Source organism: Daucus carota, chromosome 5, assembly GCF_001625215.2.
Source record: "Daucus carota subsp. sativus chromosome 5, DH1 v3.0, whole genome shotgun sequence".
Taxonomy (NCBI): domain Eukaryota; kingdom Viridiplantae; phylum Streptophyta; class Magnoliopsida; order Apiales; family Apiaceae; genus Daucus; species Daucus carota.
This window is the reverse complement of record NC_030385.2, coordinates 11,506,220-11,529,127: the sequence shown is the minus strand read 5'-3', so window position 1 is coordinate 11,529,127 and position 22,908 is coordinate 11,506,220. Positions and strand designations below refer to the sequence as shown.

Below are 22,908 nucleotides of genomic sequence, written 5' to 3'. Positions count from 1 at the left end.
GTTGACTCATCAGATGGAAGGGCACTCGTGGTTGATGCACGTGATTTTGTAGATGGATATGCCGTTAGGATAAAGAATGAAAATTTGGAGGTCACTAAGTGGAATTTAGCGACACTCAAAATTCAGGAAAATAAGAAGGGGAGATTCTTGTTCGAGGGGAGGCATTGGCGAATGGACGTCCATGTCTCGGTGGTGACTATTGATTCAGTTATGAAATTGTATAGGGCTGAAGGGGGGATTGTTAGGTATCAACCTATTACAATTGTAGCATGAGTTTGGGTGATTTAAAACATATATGGATAATAATCGTGTGTTTAGACAATTATTGACAAAATATGAGAAGGATTGTTAGGTATTAACTTAGTACGAATTGAATTCTGATTTGAGTTAGATTTGAGAAATGGATTCTGATTGAAGTTAGATATTTCAGAATAAAATTGTGATTTAGCTAAGTTTGAGATGATTATATATACATCGTAATATTGTGTTTGTTATATGTGCTCAAGATGTAGACTTATGTATCGCTTACGAGTAGATGCTTGAGTATTGTTAGGCTTGAGCATCCAAATTTGGTTGATTGTATTGCTGATAACGGTTTTGATTAATAATACAGGTTGGAACGTGGATTTTCCGCGTCATATATTGTTGTGTGCGTCTTCTATATTAGAAGTTGAATCACGTATTTTCATCCCTAACATTATTGAGGGTTATCGCATGTGCAGAGGACGGACATAATTCTTTAGTCTTTATAACAACCAGCATTCGTGGATGAAGTAAGTTATTATTATATTTTGAATAATATGATCATCAAGGCATAAATATTTGCTATTAAAAATTCAAAATAAAAACATTAAGGTTGTATTCACTTCATGAAATGGAATGAGATTCCTTCATGCATTTCATTTCATAAAGTGCAAACAAACCTATAAGCTCAAGTATTAAATGGTACTCCCTCCGTCCCATTTTAACTGCCTTTGACTTTTTTACACGTATTTTAAGGTGTTAAAAACATCACATCTAAACATAATTATTTTCAATAAATTTTATATCAAATAAAAGTTTAGAATCTAAACTTTTATTTGATATAAGAATTGAATTATTTTATTGAGTGTAGATATTGTTTTTTTACACCTCAATAAACGTGTCAAAAAGTCAAACATCAGTTAAAATGGGACAGAGGGAGTAGAAAATATATTGCGGCCACATTCTTTATGATTCACGCAGCCATCAAGTACCAAGTTGAGATAGCAAATACGCTTGTATTCGCATACAGTAATGCAGAGGAGGTGGTTGATCTTGTGTAAACGGAGACACTGTTTAACTTACGAATATGGATTAACGAAGAAATCAATATATTTGATATCCGGTTTTCATTCTGTAGGCTTTATATATTAAAATTCGTAAATAAAATAATTAGTATCCACAACACAGCGCTAACGAATATGCTCAAAAAAAAATTCCAAAGAAAAAAAATGGTCTCACCCTGAAACTTTCTGCAATTGTGAAATTAAATATATAAAGAAACGGGTAAAAATGACTGAGTTACAGAAAATTGCAATTGCATGGGAATTGATGAGGTGGTGAAGGCAGAGCGTGACACGTACGTCTGAAGCACACGTGCTGTTCTCTGTTTTATACTCTGTTTCTTCTTCTTATCATCTCTGAGCCTGAGCACTAACAAAACATATACCTAAGCAGTAAATTATACCAAAAATCTTAAGATTAGCAAGGCTTAACTATGAACATCTACAACACTTCCTCACGTTGTTCACGATTATCGAGGCAGATGGTTAGGCCTTTCAGGCCATGCTTCCAGGACAACATTATAATCCAGGTAAGACCACAAATCTTGGAGCTAACCTAAGCTTCATCTTCATTTTACTTCTGCTTCTACCTTGTATATACTTCTGCTAGCTCTTTATTACTTACAAGAATTATTAATTTCATGATACTAGTATATGTAGGATTAAGTTGGACGAGAGCAATGCCATAGCTCAAGTGGTAAGGGCATTCTAGGTTCCGGATTTGATTCTGGCTCATCTCAAGACGAGATTTGTTAGAACAAATACGTTACAGAGGCATATAAGCCTGATTATTCAAATAAAAAAGGTTAAAGCAGGATAGAAAATAATTCATGTCGGATTAAGGAAAAATATGGAGTGAGATTTTAATTCTTACTTTCTTGCATAATATTTTTTCCCCATCTTCGATCAATTACATTTCACTGTTTTACGTTGATATCTATTCTATATCTTTCGATATAACTATAATCATCCCATCATGTAATCCACATAGTACAGGTTAGTTAATCTTGTTATCTCCATGTCTTCCGTGACTTTAGAAGTATAGTAATTATGGTGGAGAAGGAACCAGAAATGGGCCTGTTAGTGGGCAGGAACATCACGAAGATCAGGAGGGTATACCCCGAGCTCCTTCCACTGCGGACGAATTCAAGAGGGTTGCTGAGGAGAAGGCCAAACAAGGCGTGAGGAGCCAGACTGTTGAAAAAGCAGAAGATGCGACCCTGGAAGCAACCATTGGCGACTCCTCTGACTTTGAATCCATCAAAGAAACTTACAAGGAACCTGTTGGAAAAGGTAAATCTCACTAGACAGAGGATGTCTAGATTATCTACGGAATAACACCCTCCTTGCTCCCTAGCTTGTTGCTAAATGCTAATAATAATACTTAATTTTCTTGTGAAACTTACAAAAAGCTGTATTAATAAATCAGACTGCGCACTAGCTCAGTGGAATTCAACAATATTTGTTAATATACTCTTATCATTTACTTGTTTTACATTCAAATTATCTTATGCAGATGGCATCTTCTGATTTTTTGGGTTATACCTTGCTTGAAATAACAACAAAGACACTGAATCCTATAGATAGTCCCTGATCCAACAGATATAGTATTGACCTCTTTGCATATTATGTGGGTTGATTTAGTGAGATGTTATAATCGATTTCGTGAAATCCTCCGTTCGACAATCTGTGTTTATTAGATATTTTGTACATAGGAGTGGAAAATGAAATTGATGTTTGTATAACACCATAAATTTCATTTACATAGTAGTGGAAGATTGAACTGGTACGTCCATAGACAAAAACCAGTCCTAGGAAGCCAAAAATAAATCACAAGCAGAACTCTAGGAGTCAAAAATCATAGAGTTCTTCTCAGACCCGTACAATTTTGCGAAGACTCCAACTAGAGGAGCTGTGTTATATGTGCAAGCCTCTGATTGCATGAAATTGCCCCTTCGATCTTCAAACCTGTCATTTTTGTCTGGTCCACCAACAACCGCTCCTATTAGAACATTCGGGTTTGGGGCTTGATGTCCATACCAACTATGATATCCTTCTATGCACCCAATGAAACTGGTGTTCACTTTGTATGATACAGTTGAGGCACCCCTATGGTGCACCCTCTCTGGATAAACTGGACCGTACCCAACCAAGTAGCTCTTTCTCATAGGATTAGATCCCAAGATGTAATCAACCTGCGATTTTGCAAATGAAGCCATCTCGTCAGGACCAACTGAATCTCGGTAGCAACTGAGCTCTTGATTGGTGAGCTTAAGATGATCAGAGTAAACTGTGAGTAGGAATGTTGCGGTGGTAACGTATTGCAAGTTATTCCATGGGCGGATGAACATGAGGCCACCTGGGGTGCGTGTTAGGTTTTTTTCTTTGTTTTTGTTTAGGCATGCACAAATGAAGTGCTTTGCTTTTGAGTGGTACTGATGGAGTATTTGCTTCTGCTCTTGAGGCAAAGTCTCCTTAAGCAACTAGAAGGAGATATGAACACACATTTAGGATTATAGGAACTAAGTTCAGAAAAATGTGGGAACATCAACTACAGAATAGTTTAGGGCATAGATTTACCATTGAAGCCATAACTTGAACTCCCGCATACTTGACATCCCAGCTGAATTCCGTCATTTCCCAACCTATCCCACCAAAAGAATGAGCATTTTCTAAAACGTAATTGTAGTAATCCACTTCACCTGTGGCCTTGTGTAACCACAAGGCTGCCCACAACAACTCATCCTTGTAACCGCTCAAGGAGGGATAGTAACCTTTCACCACCTCAATACTGTCATCATACTTTCCTCTAAATTTATCAGCAAACTCAAACAACTACAAAGACCAATGGCAATTCAGTACCACATACTTGATTATTTGATAATCTGATAGTATTATTTCGCTAGACTGACTCTTAACAAACTTACCTCTTTTGCATGGTGCAGAAGAATGTTAGAGTAGTATGGATTTGCTCCCCTAAACACAATTGATGAAGCTGCCAGTGCTGCAGCCGTTTCTCCTGCAAGATCGGAGCCTGGGTGTTTTTCATCGATCTTGTAAGCATCTCTCTCTGTCGTCATATCCTCTGGTCTCTGCCAACAGCCGTGATCACTTCGCCCGTCTCCCACCTAAATTTAGAAAATAAACTGTGATAGACTAATTTCTAAGCAAATGATAAAAACCATGCCTTGCTTGCGTCGTCGTTATTAGTACATATATACCACTATACATACCTGACCCCAAAGGACATTTGGCTCGGTATGGGACTTGAGGAAGTAATCAGTACCCCACTTGATTGCTTCAAGTGCATGGTGATATTCTCCGGCATCTGATATCTGTTTTCCGTATTCAATAACACTCCATGAAAGCAGTGTTATGGTAAACGCCATCGGAAGGCCAAACTTCACATTATCACCAGCGTCATAGTATCCTCCTACCAAGTCCACCTGAAAAAAAAAACATGTTAAAACGCAGAGTTGATTACCAGCACAATGTCTTTCAAAGATATGGAGTTGATTATATATGCTCTATCTTTTGTCAGATATGGTTATAACGAACAGCCATTATTGTTTACGAACAAACACATACTCCTTGTCGGAAACCATCAGAGAGGCCAGAGTGATGATGCCAAGTAACTCTTTGATCTGGAGGTAAATAACCGGACCTCTGGCCTTCAAAATAGAGAATGCTTTTCGAGAGAGCATCCCTGTAGTCAAAAGCATCGCTTTGGTGATTAGTTACGGCATAGAAACACAATAGAGAAGCAAGGCAACGTTGAAGAAGTAGAGTAGAGTGATATGTAGGAAAAAGATTTCTAGTTGCCATATTTTTTGCTGTTCACTTGAGTTCTCCATTGCTCCCTGTCTTGCTCTATATATACATATTGTAGCACGTGGATTTAATTATAGATTTTGAAAACATGGCAATTTTTCACTAATGGAAATAGGTTCCAGGTATTTGTACAAGGAGTGGTAAGAAATATTGTAATCAATTTGGTGTAAAAATAAACATGGTGCTTTTCTTAGTGTTTTTAGCTTTTAATTAAGGATTTTTAGTGTGCTCATATGTGCCTTTTCTTCCCTTGCTAATCTCAATATGTATATATTTAGAATTTAAATGATTTGTATTGCATTTTGAGGATCAATGAGTTTCAGAGATCAGAAGCAAGCATATCATGTTTTAAATTTATTTGAATGTAAAATTATGTCGGGCGTGTTTCGTATGAACGTAGGAATTTGGTAATTTACTTAGATTTTGGCAAAATAAATTACTGCCGGGGATGGAGAGCTCGACACGCATTTTAAAGCTTCCATTATTTATGATTTATTTTTTGAATTTTCTTTCAATGAATAAAAGTTTACATTAAAATTTTATACAGAAAAAAGAGAATTTTATAAATAAATAACGGAACTAAAAATAAATTACGGAACTATATTTAATAAGAGTCTTAAAATGCGTGTCGAGATTATGTTCTATGATGTAAAAAATCTGGTGGGACGGAGGGAGAGAATAGTTATTTTGTAGCAGACCGAAGCTGCATTTTTTTATTTTCAATAAATAGCTTAAGTAATAGGAGAAGAGATTAGTTATTTTGACTAACAGATTGAAATTTATGTTTTTATTGAAATTTTTATATTAAAGTACGAAACTATATAATAAATAGATAATTGTTTCTTTAAAACAAAAATAGATAATTGTTTAATTAGCTTTTTGTATTTTAAGCATTACGTCTTCTACATGAAAAAGCTCTTCAAACCTTTCGAAATAGCTTCTTGAAAGTTAAGTTTTCAGTCTTAACAGTCCGATGATTATGATTTACATGGAAAATTTTCAAATCACTATTTTAATTTTTCTTCTCAAATCTTTGATTTTCAAACATGTTTATAGTTTTAAGTGGCAATTATCCTTCATAATATTATATATAGTAAAATATTAAAGATAAATAGTTTATAATACATAATTCAGTTAACTTTCGTCTACACGCGGCACCATAGAGACTAGAGGTGTAAAAGCAAATGAAAAAACGGAATGTAAGTATATAAACAAATTAAATTATAAAGATTTTTTTTTTACGCATTCACGACTTCACGTTGAGAATTGAACGTTGACGTTTCGGTGCTTAAAGATACCTGGGAAATATATTATTTTTCCGCAAGTTATATAGCACATTCTTAAGATATCGATGAGACGTGAAATTATTACTCAAGCAACTGTGATCTCTTTTCATTACAGCACACCAAGAAGATGGAATGCCTGAGAAATATAGATTATAACATTATTAATTAATATTTCTTCAGAAAAAATTACTGATAATCAGTAGTTATTATAAGCGTAGAATCTTTTAATTTAGTGAAGAAATTTTTCTGGTTATCGAGACTGGGATTGCAAATAAAAATGAGAAGAAACGTCCGTAAACTAAACTCGGATCGTTACTTGAGCTTTATTAATTTAATTTATTAAAACAACGCGATCCCACATGAAAAAATCTGTTTAAGAGATGACAGTTTTATCTGATCCGATGGATACCCGACCCGATTTGGTCTATCCGAACCCGATTTTCTTGGATTTGGATTCGGATCTGGATCTTATTTTTGGACCCGAAAAAGTTTGGATCTGGATCTCAGGTATTCCAAACCGAGACCCGAAACCCGATTTAAACCCGATCCGAACCCAAAACCCGATAAAAATCCGATACAAAATATTATATATATATATGTATGTGTATACATTTATGTTGAATGTAAAGTATATATATTGAAATATTATGAATTATTAGGTATGAATATTAACATTTCACTTAATTTTATATTTGCAATATAGAATTTATATTTATTTCATCAATATTTTATTTTACTCAATTATTGTGCATTAAAAAATCTAAATACAATAAAAATAATAAAATATAAGTGATAGGTTGAATGATTATACAATTGAGTTAACATGTTTCACGTATTTATTGTAATAAACTGAAGCCTGTAATAATCCATAATCACATTTTTTATAAATATATAATTTTTAATTTATATTTCATTTTATTTTTTTAAATACCCGAATTAGACCCGAACCCGAACCGAAACCCGAAAAAACCCGACAGATCGGATATGGATCTTCATTTTTCGGAGCCGGACCCGAACCCGACCCGACCCGAAATATAATGGATCGGGTCTGGATCTCAAGAAACCCGACCCGATCCGACCTGTTGCCATCCCTAAATCTGTTCGAACTTTGCTGAGTTAATAAACGAACCTGACCCATTTTATACATTCTGCGCGACCTCAATACGCTAGCTCAACACAGGCCCGTCTGGTTTGACTAGTCCCATACCCCGTATCAAAACAAGAGTTGTTTTTATTTTTTACACGTAATTTTAGATATAAAAAAACATTCTTCTTGTTATAGTTAAATTTGGCTAGTTCCTTATTAAGTCGGGTATATACTTAGCTGGACTAAATAAGGCATGAATTAAGCTATATGGGCGCGCTCTTTTAGTCATAAAGGGAGGACGCGACTCTTGAAGGCTCTATTAACAGGGCGCATCCCTCCACAACGTGCTTGATCATTGAAGAAGGCGCGCCCTTAAGGCCATGATTTGTGTAATTCCATGTCTTAGACATGAGACGCGACCTAAGAGGCAGCGATGATGTATGATTTATATCGAAGAGGACGCACCCCATGTAGGTCCGACCCTTAGAAGAAGAATGTACTAAACGGCAAGGTAGCTAGACAATGATGACTCCCTGTCTGCGACAGGATGCGCCCTTAGAGGTCTGGCTTGTATGAACTCCACGTTTATAACGTGGGACGCGCCCTTAGGGGCCTGGTTCTACGGCACAATACTTTAACAACACATATTGTAAGAAGGCTCTTCTTATGGGAGAGTTTCCTGTCTTATAGACAATCCCTCCGGGGGATACGAAGACTTACCCTTCCAAGAGATATGAAGACTAGTTACCGGGCTCATCCGACAGTTACCAGGCTCATCTGATAGTTACCAGGCTCCTCTGGCAGTTACCGGGCTCATCCGGAAGTACCTAGGCTCATCTGGCGTGATCTACAATCCTCAATCTTGTTATCTTCTGAGTTAACCCTCGTGTGGGGGCTTGAGGTGATCACGATTCTTAAAGGCCCTCCGGGTGATACGAAGAGCGGTCATATGTTTGGCTCTTGTATTCTGGTGAGTTGCCCTCGGGGGATTGAGACGATCGTGTATCCTGGCTCTTTGGTTGCCTTAACTCTTGGTGAGTATCCTCGCTAGGAGGTAAGGACGCGTCCTTACACCTCAAGAAATGGTCACGGCTCTACCGAACGACTCCCTCCATGATACGAAAAGTAGCGGACTAGCGGTTAGTGTTATCTCCGATAGTTAGGGATAACGCCGTATCAGTGATGTACTTGAATTAGGATTCAGGTTGTTGGCCTCAAGACTAGTCCTGACTGGAGTAGGACTCTGAAGGCGTTAGAAGTTTAGAAGATAAGTCACCGCCTTAGGGCTGATCTTATCCCCAAGAGGCTTAATCCTTATCAAACTAGAAGTCCTGGTTCAATAAATATAGGGGTACGTAGTCACATTGGGGGATCATGAGTTGCGAGCACGTGTAACCAACTTAAAACCCTAATCTCAGCCACCTCCTAAAACACACAACCACCCCTCTCTCTTACACTACGCCATAAGTGCACATAGGCAACGGCTTTTAGCAAGCGTTGCATCAAAAGCGTTGCATTTTCCATATAAAACTAAGTCTATTGCAACACAGCATTGAACGCGTTGCACTACAGTTAAACTACAGTTGCTTATTATAAACACTGTTGCGCAGAGTGCAACACTAGCAGCAGTAGTGTTTGCGTTAGCAATTAGCTAAAACCACCGTCATAGATTAGATTCCGGATATGAACTTCATCTTTGTTGATTATCAAATTCTCTATCAACACTCCTACATATTATATTTCAAACTTTCTTTTCAATATAGATGTTAAATTTTTATTTAGAAAAAAAATTGAAAAATAATACATAGAAGCAAGTCTTTTTTACACCTCAAATTACGTGTAAAAAGTCAAAACGACTCTTATTATGGGACAGTGGGAGTGCAAAACTTGTATTTATTGTAAATAAATTAAAATTATTAAGGATTTTTAAAATATAATCATTATTTTCAGTTTTTTGTAAAAACAATTTTATTTTAAATTGTATTTACAAATATACTATATTTTGATTTCTTATTCAAATTACTTTAGTTTACATTTGGTTGTGAATCGCGTATAAAAAAATTGCATATTGTTGCAGACAGGGCTTTCAACAATATTTTTAAATGATTGTAAAATTACAAAAAAAAATTAGAAAAATATAATATTTTTGATAAATTCCTATTATGAATAACTTTAGTATATATAATCTGATATTTTTACAAATGTAATCAAATGAGGTGTCCTTTTATTGTGATAATGTGTTTAGTATTAAAATATTGATCTCCCTGTTTTATTATTTTGTATACAATTCTTTATATTACATGAACGCATTAAAAACTTATAATACATATAGTTTTATAACTTATTTTTAAAATATTTTTTCTGAACAAAAATTTAAATATTAAATTTTTACGTAAAAGAAAAAAATTAAAATTATTTATGAAATATAATTTCATAAATATTGAAAATGCGTGTCGATCATCATATTATACTGTGACGGAGACGTATGTAGTATTTTACTTTGGAATTGGAAGGTTTCAAGTGTGCCACTTGGAGTAGGATTCCTTCAAAGACCGATCTACATCAGGATAAACATATAATCAGGTGACATAACGTTCTTATCTCATGGTGATACTTATCAAGAGAATTAAAATTGTGCTTGATCCCTATAAAAAGGTTATGTAGGTCTTTTGCAAAATTTCAGACTCACAATTTCTATACTATGGAAAGCACATGTAACTTCTGCTATTGTTTTCTAGGCACCGGCGAGGCGGAGTAAACCTTATTCCGGCTTCCTCTAGTAGCAGCTTTGCAAATACAGTCCCTAAACAACCAACTCAAAATTTTATCTGCAGTTGCAGCCCATGCGTGCAACATGATATTCATACGAAAATCACGGAAAACCCTATTATTACGGTGAGTAATTTTGGGGGTGTTGTTTCAAATCCTCTCACAACATGTTTTGGTGCTAAAAGGAGGGAATTTCCAGCATATCTTAGGGAGGAAAGATGTCAGGAAATTTCGAAAATCATAAAACACTGGAGGAAAATGCACAGTGCGATAGTGATGGTTCCGTTGGAGAGTTCGCACGAGAAGAAACGTGTACAAAAAAAATAAGAAAACGAGCAATAAGATTGCTTCACTAAAAAAGAAGAAAAAGACGCGAGAAATCATGCCCACAAGGTTGGATTTTGATGAAGAGAATGGCAAGAACGGAGATTCTGACCTTGAGAAGGAAGCTGATCTAGGGAAAATGAGAATGAACACGCCCCTGTCGCAAGTATGAGTTTATTTGATCATTCAGGGAAGAAGCTCACCGATCGTGATCCGAGACATAGGCTTGATGTCAAGACTACACACATGGAGAGTGCAGAAAAATCACAATCCAGGACTTCTCTCAACTAGAGGAAGGAGTAATCCCTGTCTGAAGCCAGGACTCTGGGCAGATGTCATAGGTCTTCATGGGCTCCTTATGCCCCTATGTAATGAAAATTCTGGATCTCACACCAATGAGGAGGTAAGTAGAGATACAAAATGCTAAATCTATCCAGAATCAGTTGAAATCAAAGACATGAAACTGTGGAGATTTATGGAGATTGTAAGACATAACATAATGTAAATTGTTACAGTGATAACTTTATACAATAAAAAGAAAGGAAATAATAAATAAATATGATAGAAGAATCCATAGTTTGAAGAACATGTACATGAAGATCAAGTAAACTGAAGTAATTACAGATTCACTAGAAGAATTTCATGAATATGTTCATGCTCTAGTGAAGAATAAAGTACAAGTTATTTCAAGGATCACAAGTTGTCTATCGATTAGGTATCAAGTACTAGTGGATTCCAGTATCGTCACCATGATTATTAGTAATTGAATCTGAAGCATTTCTAAGTAGAAATGGACTGAACAAGGTTATTTATCAAAGACGTTATGAAGCTCAATTTCAGTGTTAGTAATTTATGAACTAGACCACTACACTAAACATCAACACATACGAAATTGTTCATCGTATTTATAAGGCGAAGAATTGATCAGATCAACATGTCAATTGTTCCAAGTCAAAATCAAGCCTACAGAATATTATCAATTTGAGTTGCTGCTAATAAAGTCAAATCAGAATGTGACATCAAATATAGTTTAATATTTATTTTTCTGTGTAGTGCTTGGTGTAAACTACTAATAATTTTTCTAAGTTGAATACACCTTGCACCTTTTAATAAATATATGTATGTGTAAATGGCACAAGGGGTGTTCGTTTTGTTCGTTTTGTGTTGTGTTTTTGTCTAAGTAAGAACAGCTTGCGCCTCTTTACTGTAGTCCATCACCTTTGGCAATTCCATCACCTTTGGCAATTGGCATACGATACTCCACTTTATCTTCTAGTGAGCTAAAGCGCAAGGTACAAGACTCTTGCATATTTTCAACCTTGCGCCCTTGCGCCAACTAACTCTTTAGGCACAAGGTGGTTTAGCTAATCTTCAGGTGCAAGGTGTTGCTTAATCAACGTCTAAGGTGCAAGGTAATATAAAATGGGTGCAAGATCACTTCAAGTTAAGTGGCGCAAGGAGAAAAGCTATGAAAATAATCTAAGGCATGGACAATTAATATATACGCACATTGAAGACTTGGAACGAGGTGACACTTGTTCCTTTTTGGTGCCTACAAAAAAGAATGAACAGATTACATTTATTATTTTTGAACACTACTTTTCATCATCATATCCACTACTTCTGTATTTTATACTCTTCTTTCATTAAATAAACAGATACTCTTCTTATATTAGATAAACACTATTACACCTACTACTTTCCTCAACAATCTCAAATCTATTACTACGTTTATCTCAAAATAAGTGTCGCTTTGACTTTTTTCACGTAATTTGAGATGCAAAAAAATCATACTTCTACATATTATTTTTCAAAATTTCTTTTTTTTAATAAAAATTTAACATCTGTATTTTTATTCAGATAAAGAAAATTTGGAAAATAATGTGTAGAAGTATATTTTTCTTGCACCTTAAATTACATGCAAAAAGTCAAATCGACACTTATTTTGAGACGGAAAGAGTTTTATTAAATTTTGATAGGTCCCACCACTTTACACACTTTACAACTAAATTTACTCTTTTTGTACACTTTTTTTCTTAATCTCTGTGAAAGTCAAATAAGCTCACATAAAATGGGACGGAGTGAGTAGATAATTATTTAAAATATAAATAATTGAGTGATAATAAAATTTATTTTGTCATTACAAAATTCTACAGAATAACTAAAATCACAAATGTAAACTAACAATTATTTTTAGTTAATTAGTTGATGGATCTTTATTAATTCCGATTTCATGGATGATAATTTTTATCCATAACAACCAGGGGTGCGGTACTTTATGAAATAAAGTGGGTGTTTGGGAGAGCGGCTTATGAACTTAAAAGCCTGAAAAGCCACCTTTCGCTTTTGCTCCGTCCATTTGGCAAATCTCAGAAAGTGCTTAATTAAGCTGAAAAGAAGTCCTAGAAAAAAGTTAGCAAACCTAGCTTTTTTTCAAGACTCAACTTCTGCTTCTTTCTTTCTAATACTTCCGCGGCGACTTCTTATTATTGCTTTGGTTTTGCTGATCCACACCTGGAACTGATTAATTTTAGTGGAGACATTAGGGACTATCACTCCCATGTAACGCATAGGGATTTTTTGCTGATATGCACTGATTTTATTATTTTTTATATGTATTTAGTATTGTTTGGCTTATTGCAAAAATAATAAGTACTCATTTCAAATATGCATAGTTTAAAATTTTGTACTTGTAAAATATTTCATGTATTAATAATAAAAGATTTTTTATAATTATAATTTATTTTTTAAAAGAAACAAGTTATTATATTACAAAATTACCAAACTAATATCAACTTATAACTTAAGTTATCCAAACATTTAAAAAACTTCTGCTAACTTATAAAAACTTATAAATCATGGTATCCAAACACTTCTGAGCTTATAAATTCAAATCAACTTCTCATTTCTAATCCACTTCTTTACTTTAATCAATAAGTCACTTCCACATGGTAAAACACGATGCACTGATGCAGTATGACTTGAGCAGCAATAACGGCGTGGTGAAAGCAAAACATGTGGGGTTAGGCCAGTGGAGTGACTCAACAAAAGCAAAGGCAGCAACTTATAATCGTAACAAGAAAAAGAATCTAGCAACAGGAAACTATTATATTTACTGTACAAATTCAAATTTATTTGTATATCATCACCAGACTTCACACTTGGAGCTGTTTTTTGATTGCCTGAATGGAAATCAATTCCAGTTCGATCAGTCGGTGTTCCAAACACCATCAGAACATCTATCAGGATTGGTTCAATTTTGCTGATTCAGGTCTCTCCTCTCTCTCTCTCTCTCTCTCTCTCTCTCTCTCTCTCTCTCTCTCTCTCTCTCTCTCTCTCTCTCTCTCTATCTCTCTCTCCCTCTCTCCCTCTCTCAATACTTGACTTATTGTTGTTGTGATGTGTGAATCGATGATTGATCAGACAACGATGGGCGCCTTACTGGAGCTGATGCTATTAAGTTCTTCTCGATGTCCAATTTACCCCGTCCAGATCTCAAACAGGTCACTGTACATTTTTTTGTTGCTTTCTAATTGCTACTGTTATGGTTGGATTCGTATGCATATTTAAATTTATCGATTAGTCTCCAGTATGCTTGGACTTTGTAATTCTGTTTTCTTAATCCTAGTATATAGGGTTGGAGCTTGTGTTTAATTACACTGAATTATAAATATTAGATACTGTTCATTACTTTTGCCTCTGGAATGAGGATTCTTCGTCGCAACGTTCCAAGTCTTCACTCTAGTTGTAGATTGTAGTTCGGTTTTCATCACCAAACTTTGTGCTGTTAAGCTAAGTTGTAGGTTGTGTTAGAGAAGGAATGAATCAGGTCCTATCGTGAATACTCTAACGGGATGGTGAATTGGCTGTTACAGACGAAGCTGCTCTTGTTTTATATATGCGAATCAGGATCTTTCGTATTGTAGAGAAAGACTGCCATGGTTATCAGATGCCAGCACTTGAAGATTCCAAAGGCATGGATGGATTACCTAGCACACTCTGCTTCTACACTTTCTCAAGGAAATTTGGGGGTGGTTTGTGAGGCTTTGACATATCTGCATTATGGTTTTGAACTTGTCCGAGTCCGAGAAGTGGAAATAGGAACAGAGAAATGATATCTTAGCAAAAGATGAAAATAGTAGGATAATATGATGCATATGGAGTAGGAGAATGGAATGAGAAAAACCTGTGTGAGGTGGATTAATATCAACCATAATCTGTCGATTTGGAATGAGCTGAGGAGTGGATATGATACTACAATCTTTAATGAATGGCATATGCTAATTGTTCTATATTGGCCTCTTTCATTCCCTACTACCAAACTTAATCTTGAAAGCTGTTATCTATCATGAAGGATTGATTAATAAATTGAAATTATATAAAAACTGCACTTTTTTAACAAGTGTCATTTTATTTTTGTTAGGTACATATATGTCCTTGTAATTTTTTTCTTAGCATATAGACTAGTTGCTAGCGTTTTGGATTCTTTTGAAATAGGGTTAACGGTATATATTAAAAGAACATTTTATCATATAGTTAGTTCTTTTTGAACTTATACTAACGTGTGTCTGCGGTTTCTATTATTTGTTTCCATAGGTGTGGGCAATTGCTGATTCCAAGCGACAAGGCTTCCTTGGTTTTAATGAGTTTGTTACGGCAATGCAGGTTCGAGTTAGCTCTTATGTGTAATATCTGTAGTATTTCTAGGATCTGATTACTATTTACTCCTCATAACAGCTAGTTTCTTTGGCACAATCTGGACAACCATTAACTTCAGATCTTCTGAACTCTGAAGGTAATGTGTGTGTGTGTGTTTCTTGAAACTTTATAGGTATAATAAGTTCCACATCTTCATTCTTACACTTGATCTTTCTTAATCATTGATTGCGTACATGTCATCTGTTATATCTTGTTCCAGTTGATTTTGAAAATCTGAATCTTCCAACCATGGATGGCTTGGATATATTATTAGCTGTAAGTATGTCACTTCAGTTTGCTGCATATACTTAATATCATAGCTTAAATTAGTATCTTACTTTCTATTTAATGGCAGAAGCAAAAGCGTGCGTCGAAAACAAATGAAGATGAGCTGAATGGTAAGAATTTCAATTTCTTCTTTAAGTTTGGATGCATATCAATTTTCTTCTTCAACTTTATCTTATGACAATGGATTAGGTTCTCCAGTGCAACCTTCAACGTCAGCCAATTGGTTTTCTTCTTCAAAGTCGTCGAAGAAGGTGTGTTGTGTTTATTATTTACTGTGCTTTCATTTTCAGTTGTATTGCTTAATATCAGATTTCCCTCACTAATGCTTGATAGATCATTTGTTCATTCTCTGTGAAAGTAATATCTGTCAGTTGGTTGTTTTTATTGAAAGCTATCTTTAGCCTCAGTTACATCCATCATTGATGGCTTGAAAAAGTTGTACATTCAAAAGGTGAGGCCTCTAGAAGTCACATATCGTTTCAACGATTTTGTTTCGCCCTTACTGGTGAGTTACTCATCCGCCTGCAATTATATGAGAACCTATGCAGTCCTATGTTATCTGTTTATATATCATTCTTTATATCTCCAAATACATGATAAAGGTCAATATATATCATATCTTTGAATTTTTGTCCTTGGTAGACTAATAGCGATTTTGACGCGAAGCCCATGGTTATGCTTTTGGGACAATATTCAACAGGAAAAACGACATTTATTAAGCATTTACTCAAAAGTAGCTATCCAGGCAAGTCTCCCAATTCTTGGTTCTCTTTATACTCGAGTAATATATTCCACACAATTCTAAATTCTCTCATTCTACAGGTGCTCATATTGGACCAGAGCCTACCACAGACAGATTTGTTGTTGTTATGGTAATAACTAATAAGCCAAGTCTTTCGTTCCACTTCCATGGTACTGTTTGAGATTAATGGATAAGAGTTTCACAAGTCTGGCTGTTAATCCTAATCAACTATAGTCTTATACACACAGCCAGACTTATTTTATGAACTAAAATTATCTGTCACATACATCGCAATCTTTCGGGATTTGTCGAACCCACAATTTCGTCTGTAATGAAAAATGTCAGACCTAACATTTAAAAACCAGTTGCTTCCTTTAGAGCGAGAAAGCTAGCAGCAGGCTTTGTAGGATGACAATGACTGCTGTATAATCATATAAAATTGAACAAGCATGATACTTATTATATATATGATACGCAGAGCTTCAATGAATTGGATTTAAACTTCTTAATTATTTTGTCGATTCATCTCTTCCTTTCTTATAATCTTTGTTTTTCTATTGCGGAATGGGTATTTATTTTTTATTTTTTAAACAGTTACATTCGTCTCCTAGATTCCTACTTCCACTCTCGTATGCTCTTTATTGTTGTGATGTGTATACTTTCTGAGTTTCTATAGCCCAGTTTGGTTGTGTTTCGGTCCAGCTATTCACCCTCTATATTCTTGATTATTAATTCATCTTCACTAGTAGTTGTGCTTCCGTGCAGAATGGACCTGATGAAAGGAGTATACCTGGGAACACTGTTGCTGTTCAAGCAGACATGCCATATAGTGGACTGACTACATTTGGAACTGCATTTTTGTCAAAATTTGAATGTTCACAAATGCCACATCCTGTGAGTGTTACTTTCAGTATATGAATTTTTGTGGGAGAAAAAATACTGACACACCTCTAAATTAAAGCTTCTGGAGCACATCACATTTGTGGATACTCCTGGAGTTTTGTCAGGGGAAAAGCAACGTACTCAACGAAGCTACGATTTTACTGGTGTAACATCATGGTTTGCTTCCAAATGTGACCTCATACTACTACTTTTTGATCCTCACAAACTAGATATCAGCGATGAATTCAAGCGTGTGATTTCATCTTTACGAGGACATGATGACAAGATACGTGTGGTGTTGAACAAGGCTGACCAAGTCGACACCCAACAAGTGAGGTTTTCTACGGAGTAATATTTTTACTAGTTATGGTTTAAATTTTTTTATATCCTTCCTAATTATTCTCTTGCAGCTGATGAGGGTATATGGAGCGCTGATGTGGTCACTGGGAAAAGTACTGAATACTCCTGAGGTTATGCGTGTTTACATCGGGTATTTACATTATTTCTCTTTTAAAGTATAAATAAGTTCTTAAAAGTTAAGATCAATAAGCATAATAATGGTGTGATTGGAGTATAAATAATTCATACCTTTTTTTCTATATTTACAGGCAACCTTTTATATGGTAAATATGCTAAAAGATACCAAATAATTAGAAGTGATGGGTATTTTTACATGCACAAGGACCCAGCATGTTTGCTGCAAAATAGAATATGATGCTCTAATATATAATATGCTATGATATGTAGTTTCAAATGTTCAAGTTTGCCACCGAAATGGCAAAGCTATCTAGATCAACATAAACAACAGTAGTGCCCAATTTCTTTTGGTAAATAATTTGTGACAGTGAACATAACAAATGATAATCAACTTTTGCAAGTTCCTCTTTGTTCTTGACAGCCTTCTTCCATACCCGAACATGTGTCTGCCTTCTTAATTAATGTAATTTACTTCCCTAAATTTTACAGTTCATTTAATGACAAACCAATAAACGTTGCTGCGGCTGGTCCACTCGGCCAAGAACTATTTGAGAGGGAACAGGAAGATCTTCTTGCTGATTTAAGAGACATACCGAAGAAGGCCTGTGATCGTCGTGTGAGTTGAATAAATATTTTTTTGCTCAGATCAATATTTGTTCTTTTAAGAGAGGGAATAACTGGTTTTTTTCTCGCTCAGATCAATGAATTTGTGAAACGTGCAAGAGCTGCCAAAATTCATTCTTACATTATCAGCCATCTTAGAAAGGAGATGCCTGCTATGATGGGCAAGGCAAAAGCACAGCAAAGGCTTATTGATAACTTGGAAGATGAATTTAAAAAGGTAACTCTCCTGCAAAACCACTGTTGTGTTGCTGTCTGCTTTATTTTAATATCTTCTCTCTTATGACAGGTTCAGAGAGAACACCATTTACCTGCAGGAGACTTCCCAAATGTAGATCATTTTCGGGAGACCCTAAGTGGTTACAACATTGACAAGTTTGAAAAGTTAAAACCCAAAATGATACAAACTGTTGATGATATGCTTGGGTATGACATCCCAAATCTTCTAAAAAATTTCAGTAATCCGTATGGTTAAAGATGGTAGCATTTTGGGGAGCTATGTTGCAATTTTGGAATGTACTGCGCATACCACAGTTTGGTCAGAAATTTATGTCCCATTATTAAATGAATATAATATGATATCTTAAGCCTATTAAGATCTCTTCATGTTATATGAATTCCATATATTGATATTCCAATGATATAAATTAGAAATTGTAGCATTCAGTCTAAACATATTCATTATGACACCCATTTTTGTGTTATAGTCTTGTAGATGGGTATTTCGTATGATTTGATATAGACATCTGAATATCTTAGATTGTTTCTTGCATTGATTAATTGCTAACTGATTCTAACAGTTATTGGTTGTTGTACTTCTTGTTTCTGTCCTTATCCTGGGAACATATGAGTCCCCGACTCGCATGCTAATGACATGCACCTTGCAGCGGATACCTTATGTTGTGTTTGGTTGGGGTGAATGGAAGGAATTTTAACTATATTATGGACAATTGTTCAAAATTTTCATTCCTTCTTCCATTCCATTCTGTACACCATAAACTAGATGTCACACCCCCAATTTGAGAAGGAATGCTCCATTGTCTCCTGATTTCACTTTCTTTTCAAGTCTCATCACAACAATTTTGCACCAACTAATTTTTTTCCAAAACTTTCCCTCTACCTCTAATATTTTCTTTTGTTTTTACTCATTTCATTCCATTCTCCCCAACCAAACACAACATCATATTTTGGGGGCACTGTAGGAGTCATAGGCAGTCCATGTACATTCTTAAATTTGAAGATATAAAATGAATCTGTATGTGCTTTCTTCATATCTATAGGGGCTCTTAGTTAATCTACATGAGATTAATGTTGAGATTGCTGAACGAAGAATGTATCGGTATTTAGTAACCATAGTTTAATGGGGCCAAAGTTCTTTGTTCTATGTGTGGAAAAGGTTGATTTAATCTCAAATAAACTGCAAAGACAAATAAACAGTAACCAACTTACTGGACGTGGACATGTCTCAGTCTTAATAATTATAGCAGTGCATAGTTATAGTATCTTTTTGTCTTTTGGTTAAGATTTACTTGGGCATGCTTTAGGATTTAAAAGCAATGATTGATTCAGCCTATTTCTAGGGAGTAGTTTATTTAGATTTTAATTTATAAATTTATTGTTGTTTTTAGGTAACATCATGAATATGGCTGTGAAATTGTTTGGAACTAGTCCTTAAGTACTAACTCCTGTGTTTAACCTTCTTCACAAAAAACTTCCTAGTCAAACCTCATAAATCATCTTGGGGGCTAGGGGGAATGCTGCTTATTGCTAAATGTTTATGATCAAAGCCATGTAGTAGAAGTTTGGTATAGTATAAACTGGACTTGCTTGAAAGGGCACCTTGGCTGGACTTGGCGCATACAAAGTAATAAATGAAAGGAAGAAAGTAGTTTTGAGATAAAAATCAATTTGCCGTTGTAATTGTACAAGTAAATAAAAAAGGGGACGGTCATGTGGTTTCTACTTTTAGAAAGACTTTCATCGGTGGGGAATCTAATATTCTTGGACACGTCATATTCGATTATTGTTAAAGCCTTTTGTGTAGGATTGAGGCTATGATGTAATAAAACAGGAGTAACAGACAACAAGAACAAGTTAAACAGGAATATAAGGGATGTAAAATAATAAACAAACTTAAGATATTCTGACACATCAGTAGTCTATGAAGAATACTTTATATTTTTGATGTTTTTGTTGTTTAGGACGGAAAATTGCAGACAATATAATCACAAAAACCTGAACCTCAAGCCTCAACTTATTATATATATATTTTTAAAAAGGTCTCGACCTTTCATCAATTACTCAGAGGGGAGATGTTTGGCTAGCTATACAGCAGATATTTTGTTTGTTAATGTGCTTGATTTGGATGTAATGAATGGCATCTTAATTTGATTAGCTGGAGTCCTAAAGATGAGCTTTACCTTGCTGGTAATGTTGGACAATCTTCATTATGCGATGTAGAATGTAGATATAACAGTGATTTCTACATTCTACTTAGGAGTTTGGGGTCATGTTGTAGTGTGGTGGGGAGAGCAGGAGAATTGATGTTGATAAACACTGCTACCTGCATATTTAAGTACACACCTAACTTTACATGCAAGCAATTTAGTGCTTAGTCGAGCACTTTTGTCTCAGCAACTCAAATTTTAGTCTCTTCTCTTTGGTTGCTGCAGAATGATAGAATTAGACTTTGTTTAGACTTAAGTAGTCTTACATCGACCTGCTAACATGTTTTAAGAGGGGTTGTTTTGTTTCTTTACTTGTATACTCATTGGCATATGATGATTAAATTCGAAGATGGTTCGTTTCAGTACTTGCATACTCAGTGGCATATTGGAATTATACAGCTTAGATATATTGCTATTATTTTTCGAGTAAGATCAAATTACAATTGTCTTCCACGAGACTTGAACCATCAATCTCTTGCTAACAAGGGCTAGGGATATTCCTACTAGGTTACAATGCTACGAATGTATTATTATTTTATTCACACAATTGTATGGCCAGGTCTGACATGTCATACATCTACAGAAACACAGCAAGAGAATTGTTGATGGCATTTTGGGCTAGTATGCTATTTGTTTTCTGTGTAGGATGGAAGGAATCCCAGAATACATACTTATCTGCATCTTGACAAGTTAAGGTGCTATAGCTGTTACAGAGGTAACCCATCTCAAACATTCCGCTTGCACAACATGCCTTTGCTGTACTTTCAAATCCTGCATATTCGGAACCAAACTTAGCAAACACTTGTCATCAATTTGTCGTATAAACTGTATACAACTCACACTACAGATGAAGTGAGGTACATACCGTAAGAATGAGGATCCTTGATGATTTTCAAAAGCATATCATAAGGATTCGAAAACACCACTTGAATTCCAGGGAGCTCTTTGCTGAGATTATTAACCAAATCTTGCAGCTTACTATTGAAATTTCTGGCTACATTATTGTACTCTTCTATACAATCACTCCCGTATAGTATTCTCCTTGCTCTTTCCAGTGGCAAACAACCCATCGGAGGAACGCCACCCAGAGATATCTTCCGGGCTCCAAGATTATACAGGTCTTGGATTAGTTTTCTTGCGATTCCAGTAAGTAATTGTTGGTACCCTTCTACAGAGTACTGTGATGATCTGTATGGAAGTATGTAGTAGTTCTCCAGAAAGTCATTTGTTCCCATGCTTATCAAATATAGAGATTCACCGATAATCTTCTCAGCTTTTTCGTTGCCAAGAGACTCTCTCAGTCGCGTCTGATATTCCTTGTAGTACTGTAGTTCTCTTTGTAGAGGCATTACAGACTGTGTTTCCGTCAAAGTAACTCGAATAAGGAGAGATGAAATGAATGCAGAATCGCAGAAAGCGAATGCAATATCAGATGGAATACTAAGCTGCTTACCAGGACATTAGAAGTGGCGTCGTCGTACCCTGTTCCAGCCGAAGCAAAACAAACCCCTGTAGCAAAATCAGCAATGCCATAACTCGAATCCAAATAAGCAGGTATGACTGGCTTGAGCTGAAACCCTTCTGATATAAAGTCTGTCACGATCCGACCGTTGGAAAAGCGTCCGGTTGGCTGGCCATTGATGAAGTCCCGGCCATACGGCCCGAAGTCGCTCCTGAGGATAGTGGAGATGTGGTTGTTGTTTCCTGAATCCACAGTCGAGTCTCCGAACACAATGATGGACGCAACTTTGGCTTGCGTCCTGATGATCTGCACAAAAACAAGTAAATGAAGGACTGTACATTTCAGAGTCTCCATTGTCTTGAATTAGGCCAACTCTTATTCATTCACTCACTTATATATAATAAAGGGTCATCGCCCACGCATGTAAATTTTAGTCGGTGGTTTGTTGTTCCACCTACACACTCACCCAGGCTTGGAGTATTCAATTCAGAACTGTGTTCGTGCAACCGTAAAACATCGCAAATAAAAGGGATCACATGCATGTATTCTCAACTGCATTGCACAGTAATAATCATATGTTGTGAATCACAGCCAAAACTTTTACACCAGCTTTTACACAACTTTCTCATAGTTGGTAGTTCGCAGAAACCTATTTTGCTCCGAGAAGGTTTATATTAAATGCTGGCCTAT

General features: G+C 35.6%; 3 protein-coding genes and 1 long non-coding RNA gene across 4 annotated transcripts; 2 read left to right on the top strand and 2 right to left on the bottom strand.

Moving 5' to 3' along the window:
• Positions 1-1,678: 1,678 nt before the first annotated feature.
• Positions 1,679-2,796, top strand: LOC108222296 (uncharacterized). Its single transcript, XR_010292008.1, has 2 exons — positions 1,679-1,834; positions 2,342-2,796. It is a non-coding gene; the product is annotated as an uncharacterized LOC108222296 (long non-coding RNA).
• Positions 2,797-2,975: 179 nt separating this feature from the next.
• LOC108221325 (endoglucanase 11) lies at positions 2,976-5,266 on the bottom strand. The gene is made up of 5 exons (XM_017395211.2): positions 4,893-5,266; positions 4,538-4,750; positions 4,232-4,432; positions 3,885-4,139; positions 2,976-3,787 (listed from the first exon to the last, which is right to left on the bottom strand). Exons 1-5 carry the CDS (start codon positions 5,127-5,129, stop codon positions 3,149-3,151), a joined length of 1,545 nt encoding a protein of 514 aa, XP_017250700.2. The 5' UTR covers positions 5,130-5,266; the 3' UTR covers positions 2,976-3,148.
• Positions 5,267-13,649: 8,383 nt separating this feature from the next.
• LOC108223259 (EH domain-containing protein 1) lies at positions 13,650-19,013 on the top strand. Its single transcript, XM_017397418.2, has 16 exons — positions 13,650-13,872; positions 14,025-14,104; positions 15,198-15,266; positions 15,339-15,396; positions 15,520-15,575; positions 15,655-15,697; positions 15,777-15,838; positions 15,979-16,092; positions 16,230-16,332; positions 16,410-16,459; positions 17,095-17,223; positions 17,291-17,542; positions 17,622-17,701; positions 18,178-18,304; positions 18,386-18,529; positions 18,599-19,013. Exons 1-16 carry the CDS (start codon positions 13,788-13,790, stop codon positions 18,782-18,784), a joined length of 1,638 nt encoding a protein of 545 aa, XP_017252907.1. The 5' UTR covers positions 13,650-13,787; the 3' UTR covers positions 18,785-19,013.
• Positions 19,014-21,139: 2,126 nt separating this feature from the next.
• LOC108223260 (GDSL esterase/lipase At4g26790) lies at positions 21,140-22,700 on the bottom strand. Its single transcript, XM_017397419.2, has 3 exons — positions 22,210-22,700; positions 21,622-22,111; positions 21,140-21,527 (listed from the first exon to the last, which is right to left on the bottom strand). The coding sequence occupies exons 1-3, from the start codon at positions 22,570-22,572 to the stop codon at positions 21,334-21,336; spliced, it is 1,047 nt and encodes a 348-aa protein (XP_017252908.1). The 5' UTR covers positions 22,573-22,700; the 3' UTR covers positions 21,140-21,333.
• Positions 22,701-22,908: the final 208 nt, after the last annotated feature.